Source organism: Pseudophryne corroboree, chromosome 7 (assembly GCF_028390025.1).
Source record: "Pseudophryne corroboree isolate aPseCor3 chromosome 7, aPseCor3.hap2, whole genome shotgun sequence".
Lineage (NCBI taxonomy): Eukaryota > Metazoa > Chordata > Amphibia > Anura > Myobatrachidae > Pseudophryne > Pseudophryne corroboree.
In genome coordinates this window covers 171,442,876-171,457,707 of record NC_086450.1, presented here as the reverse complement: position 1 = coordinate 171,457,707, position 14,832 = coordinate 171,442,876, and the positions used below count along the sequence as shown (strand labels likewise).

At 42.7% G+C, this 14,832-nt stretch overlaps 1 protein-coding gene across 10 annotated transcripts in view; it reads left to right on the top strand.

The window, feature by feature from the left end:
• R3HDM1 (R3H domain containing 1) overlaps positions 1 to 14,832 on the top strand; it is a 222,315-nt gene that overhangs the window by 159,639 nt on the left and 47,844 nt on the right. For 6 of the 10 annotated variants that reach the window (XR_010181974.1, XM_063933761.1, XM_063933760.1 and 3 more), the window contains 3 exons: positions 195 to 449; positions 2,959 to 3,119; positions 12,185 to 12,286. Coding sequence is in view for 9 of the 10 variants with exons in the window: in XM_063933761.1 (XP_063789831.1) it covers positions 195 to 449; positions 2,959 to 3,119; positions 12,185 to 12,286 (518 nt within the window). In the remaining variant the exon portion in view is untranslated. The remainder of the gene's footprint in view (positions 1 to 194; positions 450 to 2,958; positions 3,120 to 12,184; positions 12,287 to 14,832) is intronic. The other 4 variants (XM_063933763.1, XM_063933765.1, XM_063933766.1 and 1 more) reach the window with 3 other exon arrangements.

Below are 14,832 nucleotides of genomic sequence, written 5' to 3'. Positions count from 1 at the left end.
CTACTAGTTGCATGTTTTGCTTCATACGTCTTAGATTCTTATTTCTTCAGCCTTTGGTTCAAGTGGCCTATTACTGCTTCTGTCCTTCTTGCATCTCGGAAGTTAATCTTTTGCATATGTCCAATGTACATGTAATTTTGATCTGTAGGTAAAAAATACATATATGTATTTTTTTTATTGCTCCTTTCCCGTAGGTTCTGAGTCTTCTAGTAGTGTAGGGTCGTCCACTGGTTCCCTGTCACACACCCAGCAGCCTCTTCCAGTAACCGCTATAAACCAGCCTTCACATGGCGCCGCTGCCGTCTACCCACCTGTCAGCACTAGTAATTCTCTTTCCTTTGATGGTGGCATAAGTGGGCAAGTGGCTCCTTCTAGCACTAGCTTCTTTTTACTTCCCTTGGAAGCCACAGGCATTCCACCTGGCAGTATTCTGATCAACCCTCAAACAGGTTTGTACTGCTCCATATTTAAAAGGACATCAATTTGTGGTTTGTTTTTTTGTAATTTATTTTAACCTTTTTCCTGATACAGTGTTTAGTGTTGATCTGTAATGTTCGTTTTCAGTTATCTGGTTCCGGAGTGTTAATAACTAGTTGGCTGCATTAGGAAGAGAGGAGCCAATCCTATGAAACTTCTGCTGGTTACACACTACAACTATATCGTTTATTTAAGTGATGAAACAGCAGAGGTTCGGCGGGTTGTACACCCGATATGTTTGAACGATATCTGGTGTACAACCCTGTGGCTTGGTAGCACAGCCGAAGCTGATATATCTTGCAGATATATCGGAATGTCTGGCTGTTTGTATGGGCGACCTACTGATTGCCCGTATACTGGCTGCAGGGACTGACATCACAGCTGGACGGACAAATCGAAAAGCTCGTCCAGATGTGATGTGTGGCTCAACAAGTTTCGAGTGGCCGATTGTTAAGTGTGTATGCTTACCTAATCGGCCGTTCTGTGCGTGACGGCAGGTTGGGCAGTTAGTTAATCAAGTGTGTACCTAGGCTAACTGATTGATATACAGATGTAGCCATGCTCATCCATCCTGTGGCTCGGCCGCACGGGTACACCTGCTGCGCCGAGGCGCAGGTGTGACTTAGTACGCCGCTCATGTATTCCTATGGGTGCGTATACTTATACGCATGCACATGTCCTAGTCGCAGGCACACTTACCGCAAATCGCAAAGCTGCAGGATGGATGAGCGTGGCTACATCTGTAGGTTGTGACTTGTCCAGTTTGGCCATGCCTTTATCTGCGGCTTCATATCCTTTTTTTTTTTTAAAGGATTTTGGTTCCTTCTGTGGCCATCTCATGAGTGGGCAGGAATTTGTTATATTGTATTGCCAATAGTATAATATGAAAATGATTGTGACTAGATTCCTATCGTAGTACACAGTGTCTATTGTAACCAACTAGTTCTCAAGACTGCCAACATTACAAAAACTAGGATCTGACTGGTTTCAATGGGTTGCAGCACCAGTTTAATTTACACCATTATGGTACTGTAGGTTTCCACAAGGTATGAAGTTACTTCTGATATGTTAACCATTGAGAACAAGGGCAATGACGGAAAACTGAATTCAAATGTTTAAGATGATTTCTAAATGTATTTATATATAGGTTTATGTATTTATTTCATATTTGTGGCAACTATCAAAGTTGAGGCAAAGGTCATAGGATCAGTAAGGGGGTGAATCCAATTAGCCACAGACTTTAACTCCATGATTCATGTTCAGAGCTGTTTAATTAAACTACCTTTCCTTGTGCGCTAACCCATTGATTCCGGTAAAATGCAGAATCGGTGGGTTTCCCCGTGTGTTAAACCCCAGAGACAGCCTTTTATTGCAGACTCTTCCTCGCAGCTCATGGAGCTGTGAGGAAAGCCACCTCTACGGCTTAGCGCACTAGGTAATCCCCGCTGATTGACTCGGCGGGTGCAGGTAATTAGCCATTGGCTAAACACCATGGCTAATTGGGTTCTCCCCGAAGTCTTCAATGTATAGCCATTAAATTGCCATATAGCAGAGGTTCCTAAACGTGGTCCTCAAGGTACCCCAACAGTCTAGGTTTTAGGTATATCCATGGCTCAGCACAGATGGTTAAATCAAATTGACTAAGGTGCTAATTAAGTCACCTGTGGCCAAGCATGGATACATTTAAAACCAGGACCGTTGGGGTGCCTTGAGGACCACATTTGGGAACCTCTGCCATATAGTGTACACTGATGAAAATTATTATTTATACAGTGCATACTTGTGTCTTTAAAACCTTTATACCCTCATGTTTTGCAAAAGGTACATGTTTCCCTTAGTTCAATTTAATATAGGAGATGAGGAGGATGTTGTTGGACTTGTAGGAATAAATGACTGCTAATTTCATTAAATACCTGTTTCATATGTATTTCTCGCGTTTTTATAATTTGTGGACAAACGTGTGTAACTTTTTAGCCTTTTTTCTTAAACCTAGCTAAAAATACTTTGTTGCAGAACTACAGTATTTGTCATTAAAACTGTAAAAACACTCAAAATTTTGTATTAATATTGTGATGGGTGCAGTGTCTTCTAGCAGACTGCAGGTGGTGCTGTTTGCCATTTTTCAGTGGAGGTTTTTCCTTTACATAGAAGGGTTTCTAGAAGTCATGTTTGATCTGTCAACAATGTATTTGTAAATTAAGCATCTTTTTTTTTTTTTTTTGTCATGTATAATCCAAAACTTTCTGCACATTATTCCAGTGTATCTGTTGCAGTTAGTGAACATCATTTTATAAAATGTCACGTATCTAGAAGTGATATAAACCAGTTGCAATGTATTTATTTATGTTTTTAAATTTAAATATGCAGGAGGATTAGTTTATCTAGAATCTGCTACAGACATGCTTATAAATAATTACTACTGCCTTTAGTTATGAGTGTGTGGATGCAGGAGTATTAAATGACACTGTCACCTTTCCACAGGTCAGCCATTTATAAACCCAGACGGCACTCCAGTTGTATATAATCCTCCTGTGACTCAGCAACCGGTTAGGACACAAGTGCCTGCACCCGCTCATCCTCCTCTGCCCCCACCTCCTCCCCCCGCACCTCCACAGCAAGCTCCAAACCACATAATACCACAGGTATGTATTGAGTCAGCTTTTTGTATTTTCCACATAATTACTGACCTCTGTGATAAGAACACACATTGCAACAGAAAGTCACACTGTACTGTTTGCTGTGTATATGATCATCTATATGCATGGCAATTACACTGATAAACTGAGATAACTAAAATATTATTTCTGTAGTGATTACATGTTAATGTTGTCCAGATCTGTGCTGGACTGGGGAATAAAGGGGCCAAAATGTGAAACCTTTGGCAGAGGACCAAATAATAGCATGGTTAGTTATTTGATTTATATAAGTAATGAATAGATGTCAGAATAATTTACACAGTCTCAGTAGTAACTAGACTTGTATAATAGACCAGCTTACCCACTCAAAATTATATATCTATTGTATATGGACAGAGTACTGTGTTTATAATGTTTTTTTTACTTGAAGTATTTACTCACATGTAGCAAATGGCACTGTAATGGTGTGTGCACACGGTGAGATATTTTCTTACAATTTTGACTATATAGTCAAAATCGTAAGAAAAGTTATTGCAGATTGCAGGGTGAAAGTCGCCTTTTGTTCGCAATGCCAATGCGCGGTCCCGTGCTGCCGGCATCGCAAGCCTAGATAGACTGTGCAGGCAAGTCATTTTTGACTATCTCGTAGAAAAGATAGTCAAAATGGCACGTAGCCAAAAATCGCACATAGTCAGTATCACAAGTACATTCATTATATGCTTGCGATACCGACCTAGTCCCTATCGCACAGTGAGAATCGGGGTTAGCCCGAATCCCACCGTGTGTATGCACCTTAAGTACAAGTGAGATTGCACTGTAGACCCAGACCTAGTGCCAAGATTTATTCAGGGATGCAGTGAATTGTCCTGTCATTCTCAATAGTGAGGGACGTTTTGATAGGGGCAGATGGGGTAGAATCCCATTTCAGGCACATTGTGGTCCCCCATTCCTAATATTCAGGCAAAATATATACTGTACAGTTTTCTTCTATGCCCAGACATGTTGAAGAGCTATGCCATAATTTCTGTCGGGCCAATCGTATCATATCCTGATAGGGTTCAACTTGTTAAACCCAAAGACTAGCTCCTAAGGTCCATTCATGCATTTTTTTTTTCTTTGCCAAATTAATGTAGCCTGCTTCCCTACCCATCTTATATCTGCAGCCGTAGTCACTAACACTGCACGTTATTATTCCCACCTTTGTCCACCTTACATCCAGCCCCCTAAATAAAATAAAAAAACTGACCCACAAGCAATCCTAGCGGATAAAGGTAATGCGAAGCATTATTATCATCGGTTTTACCCTGTTGCTGTTCTCCTCTCCTGTTACTGCAGTTCTGCTGCTCTTCCTGTGCCTAGGCATCTGCAGCAGTGCTGTTACCATTTCCTGATGTTACAGCCTAGGCTCCTTCTTGGTTCAAAGATGTGTTACTGAACCACCCCAGCATTATAGTTCAAAGGAGGACAACCAGACTCTAATTGCTTTGTATCCTGTCTCTAGGTCGACCACACTTAGGTTGACAGTCATTAGGTCGACCACTATTGGTTGACATGTACTAGGTCGACATGGAAAAAGGTCCATATGATTTCACTTTGTAATAAAAAAAACCAAATTGAACTTTTTCATACAATTGCCATGCCATGGGATACGGTGCACTAATTTGGGTTCCCGGTCACTTCACGAAGAAAACGACACCCAAAAAATAAAAAAACTCATGTCGACCTTGTTCATGTAGACCTAATGACCGTGTCGACCTATTTCAGGTGTCGATCTAGTCACTGACGACCTAATGACTGTCGACCTAAGTGTGGACGACCATATGATCCACACCCAGTTGCTTACTATATGTGTTTTCTGTGCTACATTGGTGTAATGTGTTGCTGGTAAATTCTGCGGCAAGACATGGCTACCAATGTATGTGTCAGTATGACCTTAAGGAGCCCAGAGATCCAAGTGTGCACTGACCAAATAGCCAGTGTATCCACAGGGCTCAGTGACTAGCCATGTGTACCCCAGTGGGCCAGTCTACCATTAAGCTTAATACAGCCTTCTGTATATGGTTTTCTATTCATAGGGATCCATTGTTTGTTCCAAGTCACACCAGTCCTCATCTTGTGACGTGTAGCCTCTCTGAGGAAGCTTGACTTCAGGAATGGCAATAATCAATTCTAGAATGTTTGCAATGTATAAACTTCTTCTAGTACCACAGCTTTTACTAGTGAAAGGTGTATTTTTAAATGTTATAACATACACTAGGGCAGATTTATTAAGCCTGGTGAAGTGATACAGTGGAAGGTGATAACGCACCAGCCAGTCACTCCTAACTGCCATGTCACAGGCTAGGTTTGAAAAATGACAGTTAGGTTTTTTTACAGGAAACTCACCTTAAGCATGGAGACCATCCCTCGTTGTCATCCAAAAGGTTCCCGACGGTTTTTTATTCAATCAGTCAAAACGCTGTGAAGTAGCGACCTTGATATGTAACTCTGTTCCCTTTGTACTGACCGACACTCTTCGAGATGATAACGAGCGTTTTCTCATTCTGAAAGGTCAGCTTGGCGGAAATGACATTACACTAGCCTCTGTATATGCCGCAAATACAGGTCAATCTGCGTTTTTTCACAGTTTTTTTTCTGGAATTACACAATTTTCACCACGGTTTGATCATACTGGGTGGTGACTTCAATTCTATTGTTTCCTACACCCTAGACCGCTCCAGTAATGCCCATCTTCCCTCTAACCCTGCTAGCTCTAGGACCTTGGGGAGGCAAATGGTCGAGGCCGGCTTGTTTGACACATGGAGAGTTCTATATCCCTCAGCCAGGGATTATACTTATTATTCCTGTCCTCACGACTCCTATTCAAGAATTGATATGCTCCTTTGCTGTGCGTCTTTGACGGCTTCCCTTATTGACCCGACCATCCACCCTATCCCCTGGTCTGACCACTCCGCTGTAGCGATTCACCTAGATCTCATGTCCCCTCACACAGGTGGGCATTTCTGGAGGCTTAACGAAACTCTCCTGAAACTCCCAGACTTCCAGACTATCATGTCCACTAAACTATCTGAATTCTTTGAGACCAACACCACACCTGATGTATTTTTGTGCACGGTATGGGAAGCTCACAAAGCGACGATCAGGGGTGAAATTATCCGTTATGCTTCTCACCGTAGGAAAACCCAACTGGCCAACATATCCGCCCTTTCGGCCTGAATCCAGCAGCTGGAAGCTGACCATAAACATACTAACTCTGCCACGATATTAAAACAGCTTGATAAAGCGAGAGGCGAGCTACACAACATCTTAGCTGAAAAAATGGAAAAAACCCTACGTTGGTTAGGCCAGAAATTTTACGACAAAGGCAACAAAGCCGACACCCTCTAGGCAAATAAATTGAGGGCTAAACGCGCTGCACAAGCAATGTTCTCTCCGAGGGATAGAGCTTACACGCTATCCTATGACCCCAATACCATCAACCAAACATTTAGGGAATACTACGAAAATTTATATAATCTCCCCTCACCCTTAGACTCCTCTACGTTCTCACAACAATGTAAGGACTATCTCGCCTTTTGTGCTCTCCCATCTATACGTTCTCACACACAGCTCGGTCTTAGATGGGATATTTCCGAGGAGGAAGTCACACAAGCACTTAAATCTCAGAAACCATCCAAAGCCCCCGGCCCAGATGGTTTTCCCATGATTTACTATAAATCCTTTGCAACCCTCTTAGTCCCCCGTCTTACCAAATTGTTCAACTCCATCCTAGATGGATCCTATTTTCGCCCTGAATCCACACAATCGAAGATTATCGTTAGCCCTAAGCCGGACAGAGATCACACGTTATGTTCTAACTATAGGCCCATTTCCCTCCTGAATACTGACCTCAAACTATTCACCAAAATCCTGGCCAACAGACTTAACATGGTACTACCAACCCTAGTAGACCCAGACCAAGTGGTTTGTCCCTCATCGCCAAGGACTAGACAATACACGTAGAACCAGCGATTTGATCCAACATATTAATCGGTTGCAGCTACCTTCGGTGATCCTGGCAATGGATGCTGAAAAGGCATTTGACCGAGTTTCCTGGCCATTTCTGTTTCATACCCTTGAAGCTTTCGGCCTCTGGCCGTTTCCTTCACGCCATTCGGACCCTATATCACAACCCTTCCTCTATGATTACGTCCAACGGTATCTGCTCTGCACGCTTTAAACTGAGTAATAGTACCAGGCAGGGATGCCCCCTCTCACCTTTACTCTGCGCTTTCTGTATTGAGCCACTAGCTGCTCAAATCAGAGGCAACAATATAATTTCCGGGGTCTCCTTGGGTAACCGAACAATACAAAAAATCGCTATTTGCAGACAACGTTCTATTTACCTTGACTGACCCCACTGTGTCTCTTCCCTCAGTGCTGCAGGAACTCGACAGATTCGGTTCCCTATCGGGTTACAAAATTAACGAGGGAAAATCCGAGGCTTTGTCACTTCACATCCCACGCCAAACATGACTGAACTTGGAGGCCACTTATAATTTTCAATGGCGATCCACCTAGATCCGTTATCTCTGTGTTTATATCACCAAACAATACTCCCACTTATACGGGGCCAATTACGCCCCCCTCCTCAGACGGCTCCATAACGATATATCAACCTTGAACTCGTTGTATATATCCTGGATTGGCAGGATCAATGCTCTAAAAATGAATGCCCTTCCCAAATTATTGTACCTATTCCAAACACTCCCGATTAGGGTTCTTGCATATGTATTACAATGCCTACAAGCCCTGTTTGGAAAATTCATATGGGCAGGGAAAAAACCAAGATTAAGTCGTTTGGTATTGTCCAAATCCACGGATAGTGGCGGTCTAGGTCTTCCCCTACTGCAAAATTATTACTACGCTACGCAACTATCCCATGGTACTCCCCTTCCCCCCGGACTTAAAAAATGGGTCGACATTGAAAATGCGTCGTCTCCAGATCTCCGCATGGATTCTCTCCCGTGGTTGCCCCGTACTTATAGACCAGCCTCTGCCTTTACCCACCCCTCTATCCACTTCACCCTGAAGACGTGGGACACGATTAACAAACTCTCTTCTCCCACGACTTATCCCTCCCCTCTAACATGTCTTTGGAGGCACCCCCTATTCCCATCAGGGTTCTCAGACAAATGGACAGCACCCTGGCTATCAGCCGGAATCACCCGTTTTATGCACATTGTTGGCCAATCGGCTCCATCCACTTCTGCAGATTTTCAGGAATGTTATAACCTCCCCGCCGCACTGCAGTACTCTTATCTGCAGATTCATCATTTTGTCCATACTCACTGTCATTCTAGACCCTTTCGTCAACCATCCCTTTTTGAATGCCAATGCCTATTCTCAGTTGGTTGTAGTGGAGCCATTTCTGTACTATACCACTCCATTCTAGCCCCCGAATTCCCCCACAAAGAATTTTTTGAAACGGCTTGGGAATGTGTTCTTGCTACACAGCTTGACGACGAGGATGGCCTCTAATCCAACGTTGGATCGCTAAAGCCTTGATTAGTGTCGGCATTAGGGAGACGGCCTACAAAATATACACTCGTTGGTACTTAACCCCTGATAAACTTCATCGTATTTACCCACACTCCTCAGCTCAATGCTGGCGTGGCTGTGGCTTGGTAGGCAGCTTTTTTCACATCTGGTAGGAATGCCTGGTGATCCAACAGTTCAGGAGTGTGGCTGTTGCCCTCATGACAAGGGTTGCCTCCTGTCATGTGCCTATGGATCAATCGATACTCCTCCTTCATATTCCCCTTCGTTCGGCGTCAGAGGCAGAGAACAAACTGATCTTCCATATCTCCAACGCTTCCACACTCCTGATTGCCAAATCATGGAAATCCCCCATACCTCCAACCCAGAGCGCTTTAATTAATAGACTACGATATGTCTCCTCCATGGAATACATCACCTCTCTACTCAACAACACTGTACCCAAATACCTTCAAGTGTGGGACTCTTGGTACACTTTGCTCTCTCCTTCTTTGCCTGGTGCCCCTTCCTTTCCCCTCTCCTCCTCCTAGCACCAACCCCCTCCCTTCTCCCCTCCTCTCTCCACTTCTCCTCTTTCTTACTGATCTCCTCCTCCCTGGCATTACTCTTCTTTCTTCGCTCTACTACATTTGTCATAAATTTTTGTGCTTCATTCTTTGAGACATGTTTTTCTTTTCTGCTTTTTTGTTTTTCCTCTGCTGCCCTTTCTCTGTTACTTTTTACCATTAGAGTGGCGAAATATAATACATCTTTTAGTTTCTTTCTAATGCCATATTGTTCTATTATTTTAATTGCTATTCTCTGTGACTGGACACGCTCTGTACAATGTGTAATGTTGACTCTCTATTCCAGTCATGTGTTGCTCTTTTTGTTAACTCAAAATAAAATAAATTGTTTCAAAAAAAATAATAAATGATAGGAGCTGACTTGCTGGTGCGTTATGACCTTCCACTTTAGCACTTCACCAGGCTTCATAAATCTGCCCCACTGTGTGGTATTCTAAATATGTGGAAAGTCCCCTGCATTCATATTACTACAGTGTTGCTTCTGGTATGCTTGTAATGTAAGGTAATAGGACAATATATCATTTAGGAAGTTCTACAGTGAAAACAGAAACTTTTTGCTCTTTTTGTGTCCTATTTATCAAGATGGTTTTTCATAAAATTATGCAGAGACTGCAGCTTCTGCATAATTTGATATATCGCCTCTGTTTAGCTACAGCCTAATAGATATCACAGAAATCTCCTGCGAAAGGCTAACTACTGGTGCAGACCCACAGTCCTCATGACCCTAATGTACCAAAACCCCAAAATCAAAGCTTTTTGTTGGTTGGTTTTGTTGGTTTATGCCATCCTCACACTGCGTAAACCACTTTATGCATATGGAGGCATTCTCTGAGAAGAGGGAACTTACTATCCCTCTCCCGCAGCCACCACCCGCCTACAGAAAAGCACTGTGCACGTGTCAGATTCCCAGAAGTCTTTCAAAGATGTGAAAGACTCCTCCGATGTGCCTGGGATGTAACTTGCAGTGGTTATCACTAATGCTGTTCCTGCGAGATACGGTTATTACATAGTGCGGATAAACATGAAAAAATGAATTATCCCCACTGTGATGTACACTGAAAAAATAGTGCCACATCAGCTTTTTTATTTTTTTTAAATAAAATACATAAGGCCCGTAGTTTCTTAGTGAAAATGTCAATTAGGCTTCGAAGCTTCTACTTTAATTACCCAGGGACTCGTATCTCGTACTCAAACTGAGGAATATTCCCCATGTTTTAATATGAATAATGCTGAGTTTTTTTTATCTGTGGTTTTTGCACCAATACCCAGTAACTATTTTATTGATTTTAATGTATAGCAGTATTTATTTATTTTTTATTTCTATTCGTGCCAGTGGGGAAAATAATATCTTATGTTCATATATGTACTGTATGTACAAAGCCCCATACCTTAACAGATTCAGGAAATGTAATAATAATTTTAGGGTCTGGTTTTCATCTGGCGGATGAACATGTTATCTTATGTTACGCCCACCAAAGGTGACTGTAATATTACCGCAAGCCCATGGTGAGCTGTAGGTGGCAGAGAGTACAATACCATGTATCACACGTGACTGCATAATAAGAGTATATTAGGTCATACATGTTGCAGCATATTACGCTACCCCCACATAGATTTAATTTTTTTACTCATTTTAAAATGGGAGCACGCTGCTGCTGTCCTACTATATATACTAATTACAGGATGTCTGTCTGTCTTCACTACACGCTCGAACTCTTTACAAGAATCGCTGCTCCATTATGTTGGCTCTGACCGGTTCTATTGTGATCTCATTCTGGGTCCTTTCCCTGTGTGTTCTAAAGCCGCAGTTTCCTCCCCACCCCCAGTCTTGAGTTTGTCATGCGTGGTCCCTGTAGTGGAAGTTATGAGTAAGCAGAAATGAATGACTGATACACTGGGTATGGAATGACCGCCCTGTGCAGAGCATCTGCTGTGAAGATAGGAAACTGAGCCGTTGCAGACAGCTGTTGAAATATTTTTGTGTTCTAACCTCTCCGATTTCATCCTGGAAGTTTGATTAGCCCACGGGTCTGTTTTGTCAGATAGGTTCCGCTCCAGGCATTTCACATATTTTAGCTATACTCATAAGCTAATTACTCATGAACACTTTCTGGTCATTCTAAACTTTTGTATCTTTTACATTCATATTTCTAACTGAACTGCACCTGTCATTATGAATGATTATTTGGCACAATTTCACATTAATATATAACAAACTGACTTATGTAAAAAAATAAAACGAAAGTAACAAGTAAGCTCCACATCTTCCCAACCTACATCCTGATTTTATTGAACAGGTGTGCCACACAATCCGTTTCCATCAGTCCCTGCAGTACAGTCTCTAGGAAATGTGCTTGAGTAGATCAGAGGTCGCCACAGGTAACTGCAGGTGTTTGACCCTCAACAGATTCAGTCACATCACTTCTGCCATCGGTGAAGGCTGCAATCTAATTTCCGACCAAGGGCCATTTCAGAAGTACTTTACCTATATGTCAGGTCTGCAGGAGGAAACTGAAGCACTCTGCAGAAATCTGTCGCAGATGCAGGGAGGTTACGTAGCAATGTGGGTCAGAGTTGAATCTTTACCATGACGCATTTAGCCGTAAATGTATCTCTCAAAATTGCATTTTTATTTTTACATTTTTATATTTTCTCTAAATTTTCTTTGATCTCGCCTATGTATTGTGTATGTGCCCATTTTATAATCTGAACCAATATTTATGACTTTGCAGCCAAAGGATTCACTCAGAACCAGTAGAACTTTTTTGTGGCTTTAATATTCATAGTGATTGTGAATTTTGTCTGCATTTTTGTGGCTATTGGCTCAGCTGACTTAATGGCCAGCTCCTTTGTGTGTGGTCAGTGGGTGCGCTGAAATAATTGTTTTGCCAACAGTCCATTTAAGTGTTTCCATACCTGTTTTTCTTGTCTTATTAACCAAGTCTGTTTTGACTGTTACTCCTTCAGCCTATCCGGTCTCTGCTGTCTTCTTCGCAACCTGTTCAATACCCAGCCGTCTCTTATCCACCCCCGCTCCTGCAAGTCTCACCCACTCAGCAGTACACTGTGGTACTATCTTCTGCTCTTCTCTGTGTGCATTGTTGTAATTTCTGTGCAGGTTTATCTTTGTGTGTATGTGTGGTGTTTTTTTCTTTTATAAATGCATGCCTGGTACACAAATACAGATTAATACACATATTGGAGGGGATGTAATCACATCACCGTTGGTTGGAATCCCGCTGGTCAGTATACAGACGGCAGAATCCCGAACGCTAGAAATGCAGACACTCGGCATGCCAACTAACAAGGACTTTTCCCATTCGTGGGTGTCCACGACACCCATAGAGTGGGAATAGAACCTGTTGCGAGCGCGGCGGGCACAGCAAGCCCGCAAGGGACGTCGTTGCGCTCGTTCCTCCACCGGCATTCTGGTTGCTGGGATCCCGGCATCGGGATGCTGGCCCCCGGAATCCCAGCTGCCGGAAAAGCATACACAACCCTATTGGAGCCATATGTGCTTCTAGTATTTATACATATATAAAAAAATATTTTAGTAACAAAATAAGTATATAATGATACTACTACTTGAGTATAACCAGTAATTATCTACAGGATTCCCTAACACACAAATTACAACTTCATTACTAAAATGTCTTAACGTTTCTAAATTAGTATTTCATAGGATAGTTGCTAGACATTTGCTCTTAAGGAAACTCTAACCAATTTTACAACAGTGTCATACATTTTTATATTTTACACATTTATTTCTTAAGTCGTGTTTTGTCTCTTGCATAATTGAGTACTTTCACTGTGGTTCTGTATGTAATGACATTGTAGGCAGGGCTGGTGTTAGGGTGTTCGGCCCCCCCCTGCAAACTATAAATTTGCGCCCTCCCATACATTACAAAGGGACAGCACAAGTCAAAAAAAGGTATGCAGTCTCACAAGGAAGGTAGTAGCGCAGCTTACACATAACGCCCCCGGTAGTAGCGCAGTTTACACATAACGCCCCCGGTAGTAACGCAGCTTACACATAACACCCCTGTAGTAGCGCAGCTTACACAACGCCCCCGTAGTAGCACCACTTATACATAATGCCCCCGGTAGTAGCGCAGCTTACACCTAACGCCCCGGTAGTAGTGCAGTTTACACACAACGCCAACAGAAGTGCATCTTATTCGCATCCCTCTCCCCGGCCCCCACACACACATTCACACTTTCTCACTCTCCCTCCACTTATTACAGTCTGGCTGGCTGGAAATGGAGCAGCATGTCCTCCTCCTTAGCAGTCTGCTGGTCCGTGTAGCTCCACCCCCTCAATCTGTGTAGCTTTACCCCCTCAGCCCGTGTAGCTCTGCCCGCTTTTCAGTCCGTCACAATGACGCTGTCACCAGGGGGAGGAGGAGGCTTCTTCATGCTGCCTGCGCTGCTGCCTGTCAGCCGGCAGCAGCAGGGGAGACTGGCAGTGCAGCACAGGGATGCAGAGCAGGGAGAGCGCCTCTCCAACCTGGCGCCTAGCTGCTCTGCATCCCTTTGCTGAGCGGGTAGCGCCGGGCCTGATTGTAGGTATCATTGTTAGGTTGCCAAGTTCTAGCTGCTTTCCTCTGTATATTGGCTCTTAATGACTCCCTCCTGTGCTTATGAAGGGAACCTGTCATCTGCACACAGTGGCATCTGTTGAGTTGGCTGATAGCCTTGAGAATGCAGCCTGTCCATTCACTTATACTCCACTGAATAGAACTCTGGTGTCATAAATAATGAAGCGGCACCTCCTTGATGTAACTGGTTCATAGCTAATTTCTAGATCAGACTGACCTCTACTATTGATAGATAACGGGTTCATTTTCAGTAGATAGAAATAAAGCAACAGTTTCCACTGGTATTTCTACCTTTATATCATATTACTGTTGCATGCATACATACTTAGAACGTGGAATTTGTTTGTTTTTTAATAAAGCTTCTTTTTACATTTTCTAGTCTCTTTGCATTAGCTGCCAAATGGTTTCTATTTTTTTTTTTTTTTTAATCTCAAAATAAATTGGTGAGGAATCGGACCTAAAGATCACAGTATTATCGTAGAAGTTTGCAGGATCTATACTGTGGCCCGTAGTGTTGCGTGTACTCTCCAGTGGATTTCCACCCAAGCATCCTGTTATGGGGATAGAACAGACTATATTTAAAAAAACAAAACAACAAAACATTTCCTTTGTTCCTTAACCCACTCCAAATCATGATTTTTTGTGCGTGAACTTCATGCACTTTTCAGTTTGTAATGTTACACATGTGGTGGGATGTAATGGCGTCCGAGATCGCCAGAAGTGCAGGATGCTGGCCGATCTGTGTTTTTTTTTTTTTTTTTTTAAAGGGGCATTCACTTACAAGATTCAGCAGCAACCCTCACCTTCGGTGATCTCAGACGTCATTACTGTACATCCCTCCCAGAACGTCTGCTGACTGTCTACTATATTTGTTTTTTTACTTATTTCAGCCTCGCCTATTTCTCCTAAAGTAGGAATTTGGTGAACGACTGCATTGAATCTCTGTGCACGTATTTTAGTGTATTTTTTTCCCCACGTACTGCAAATGTACAGTAATACAATTCTTAGGCACTGCCA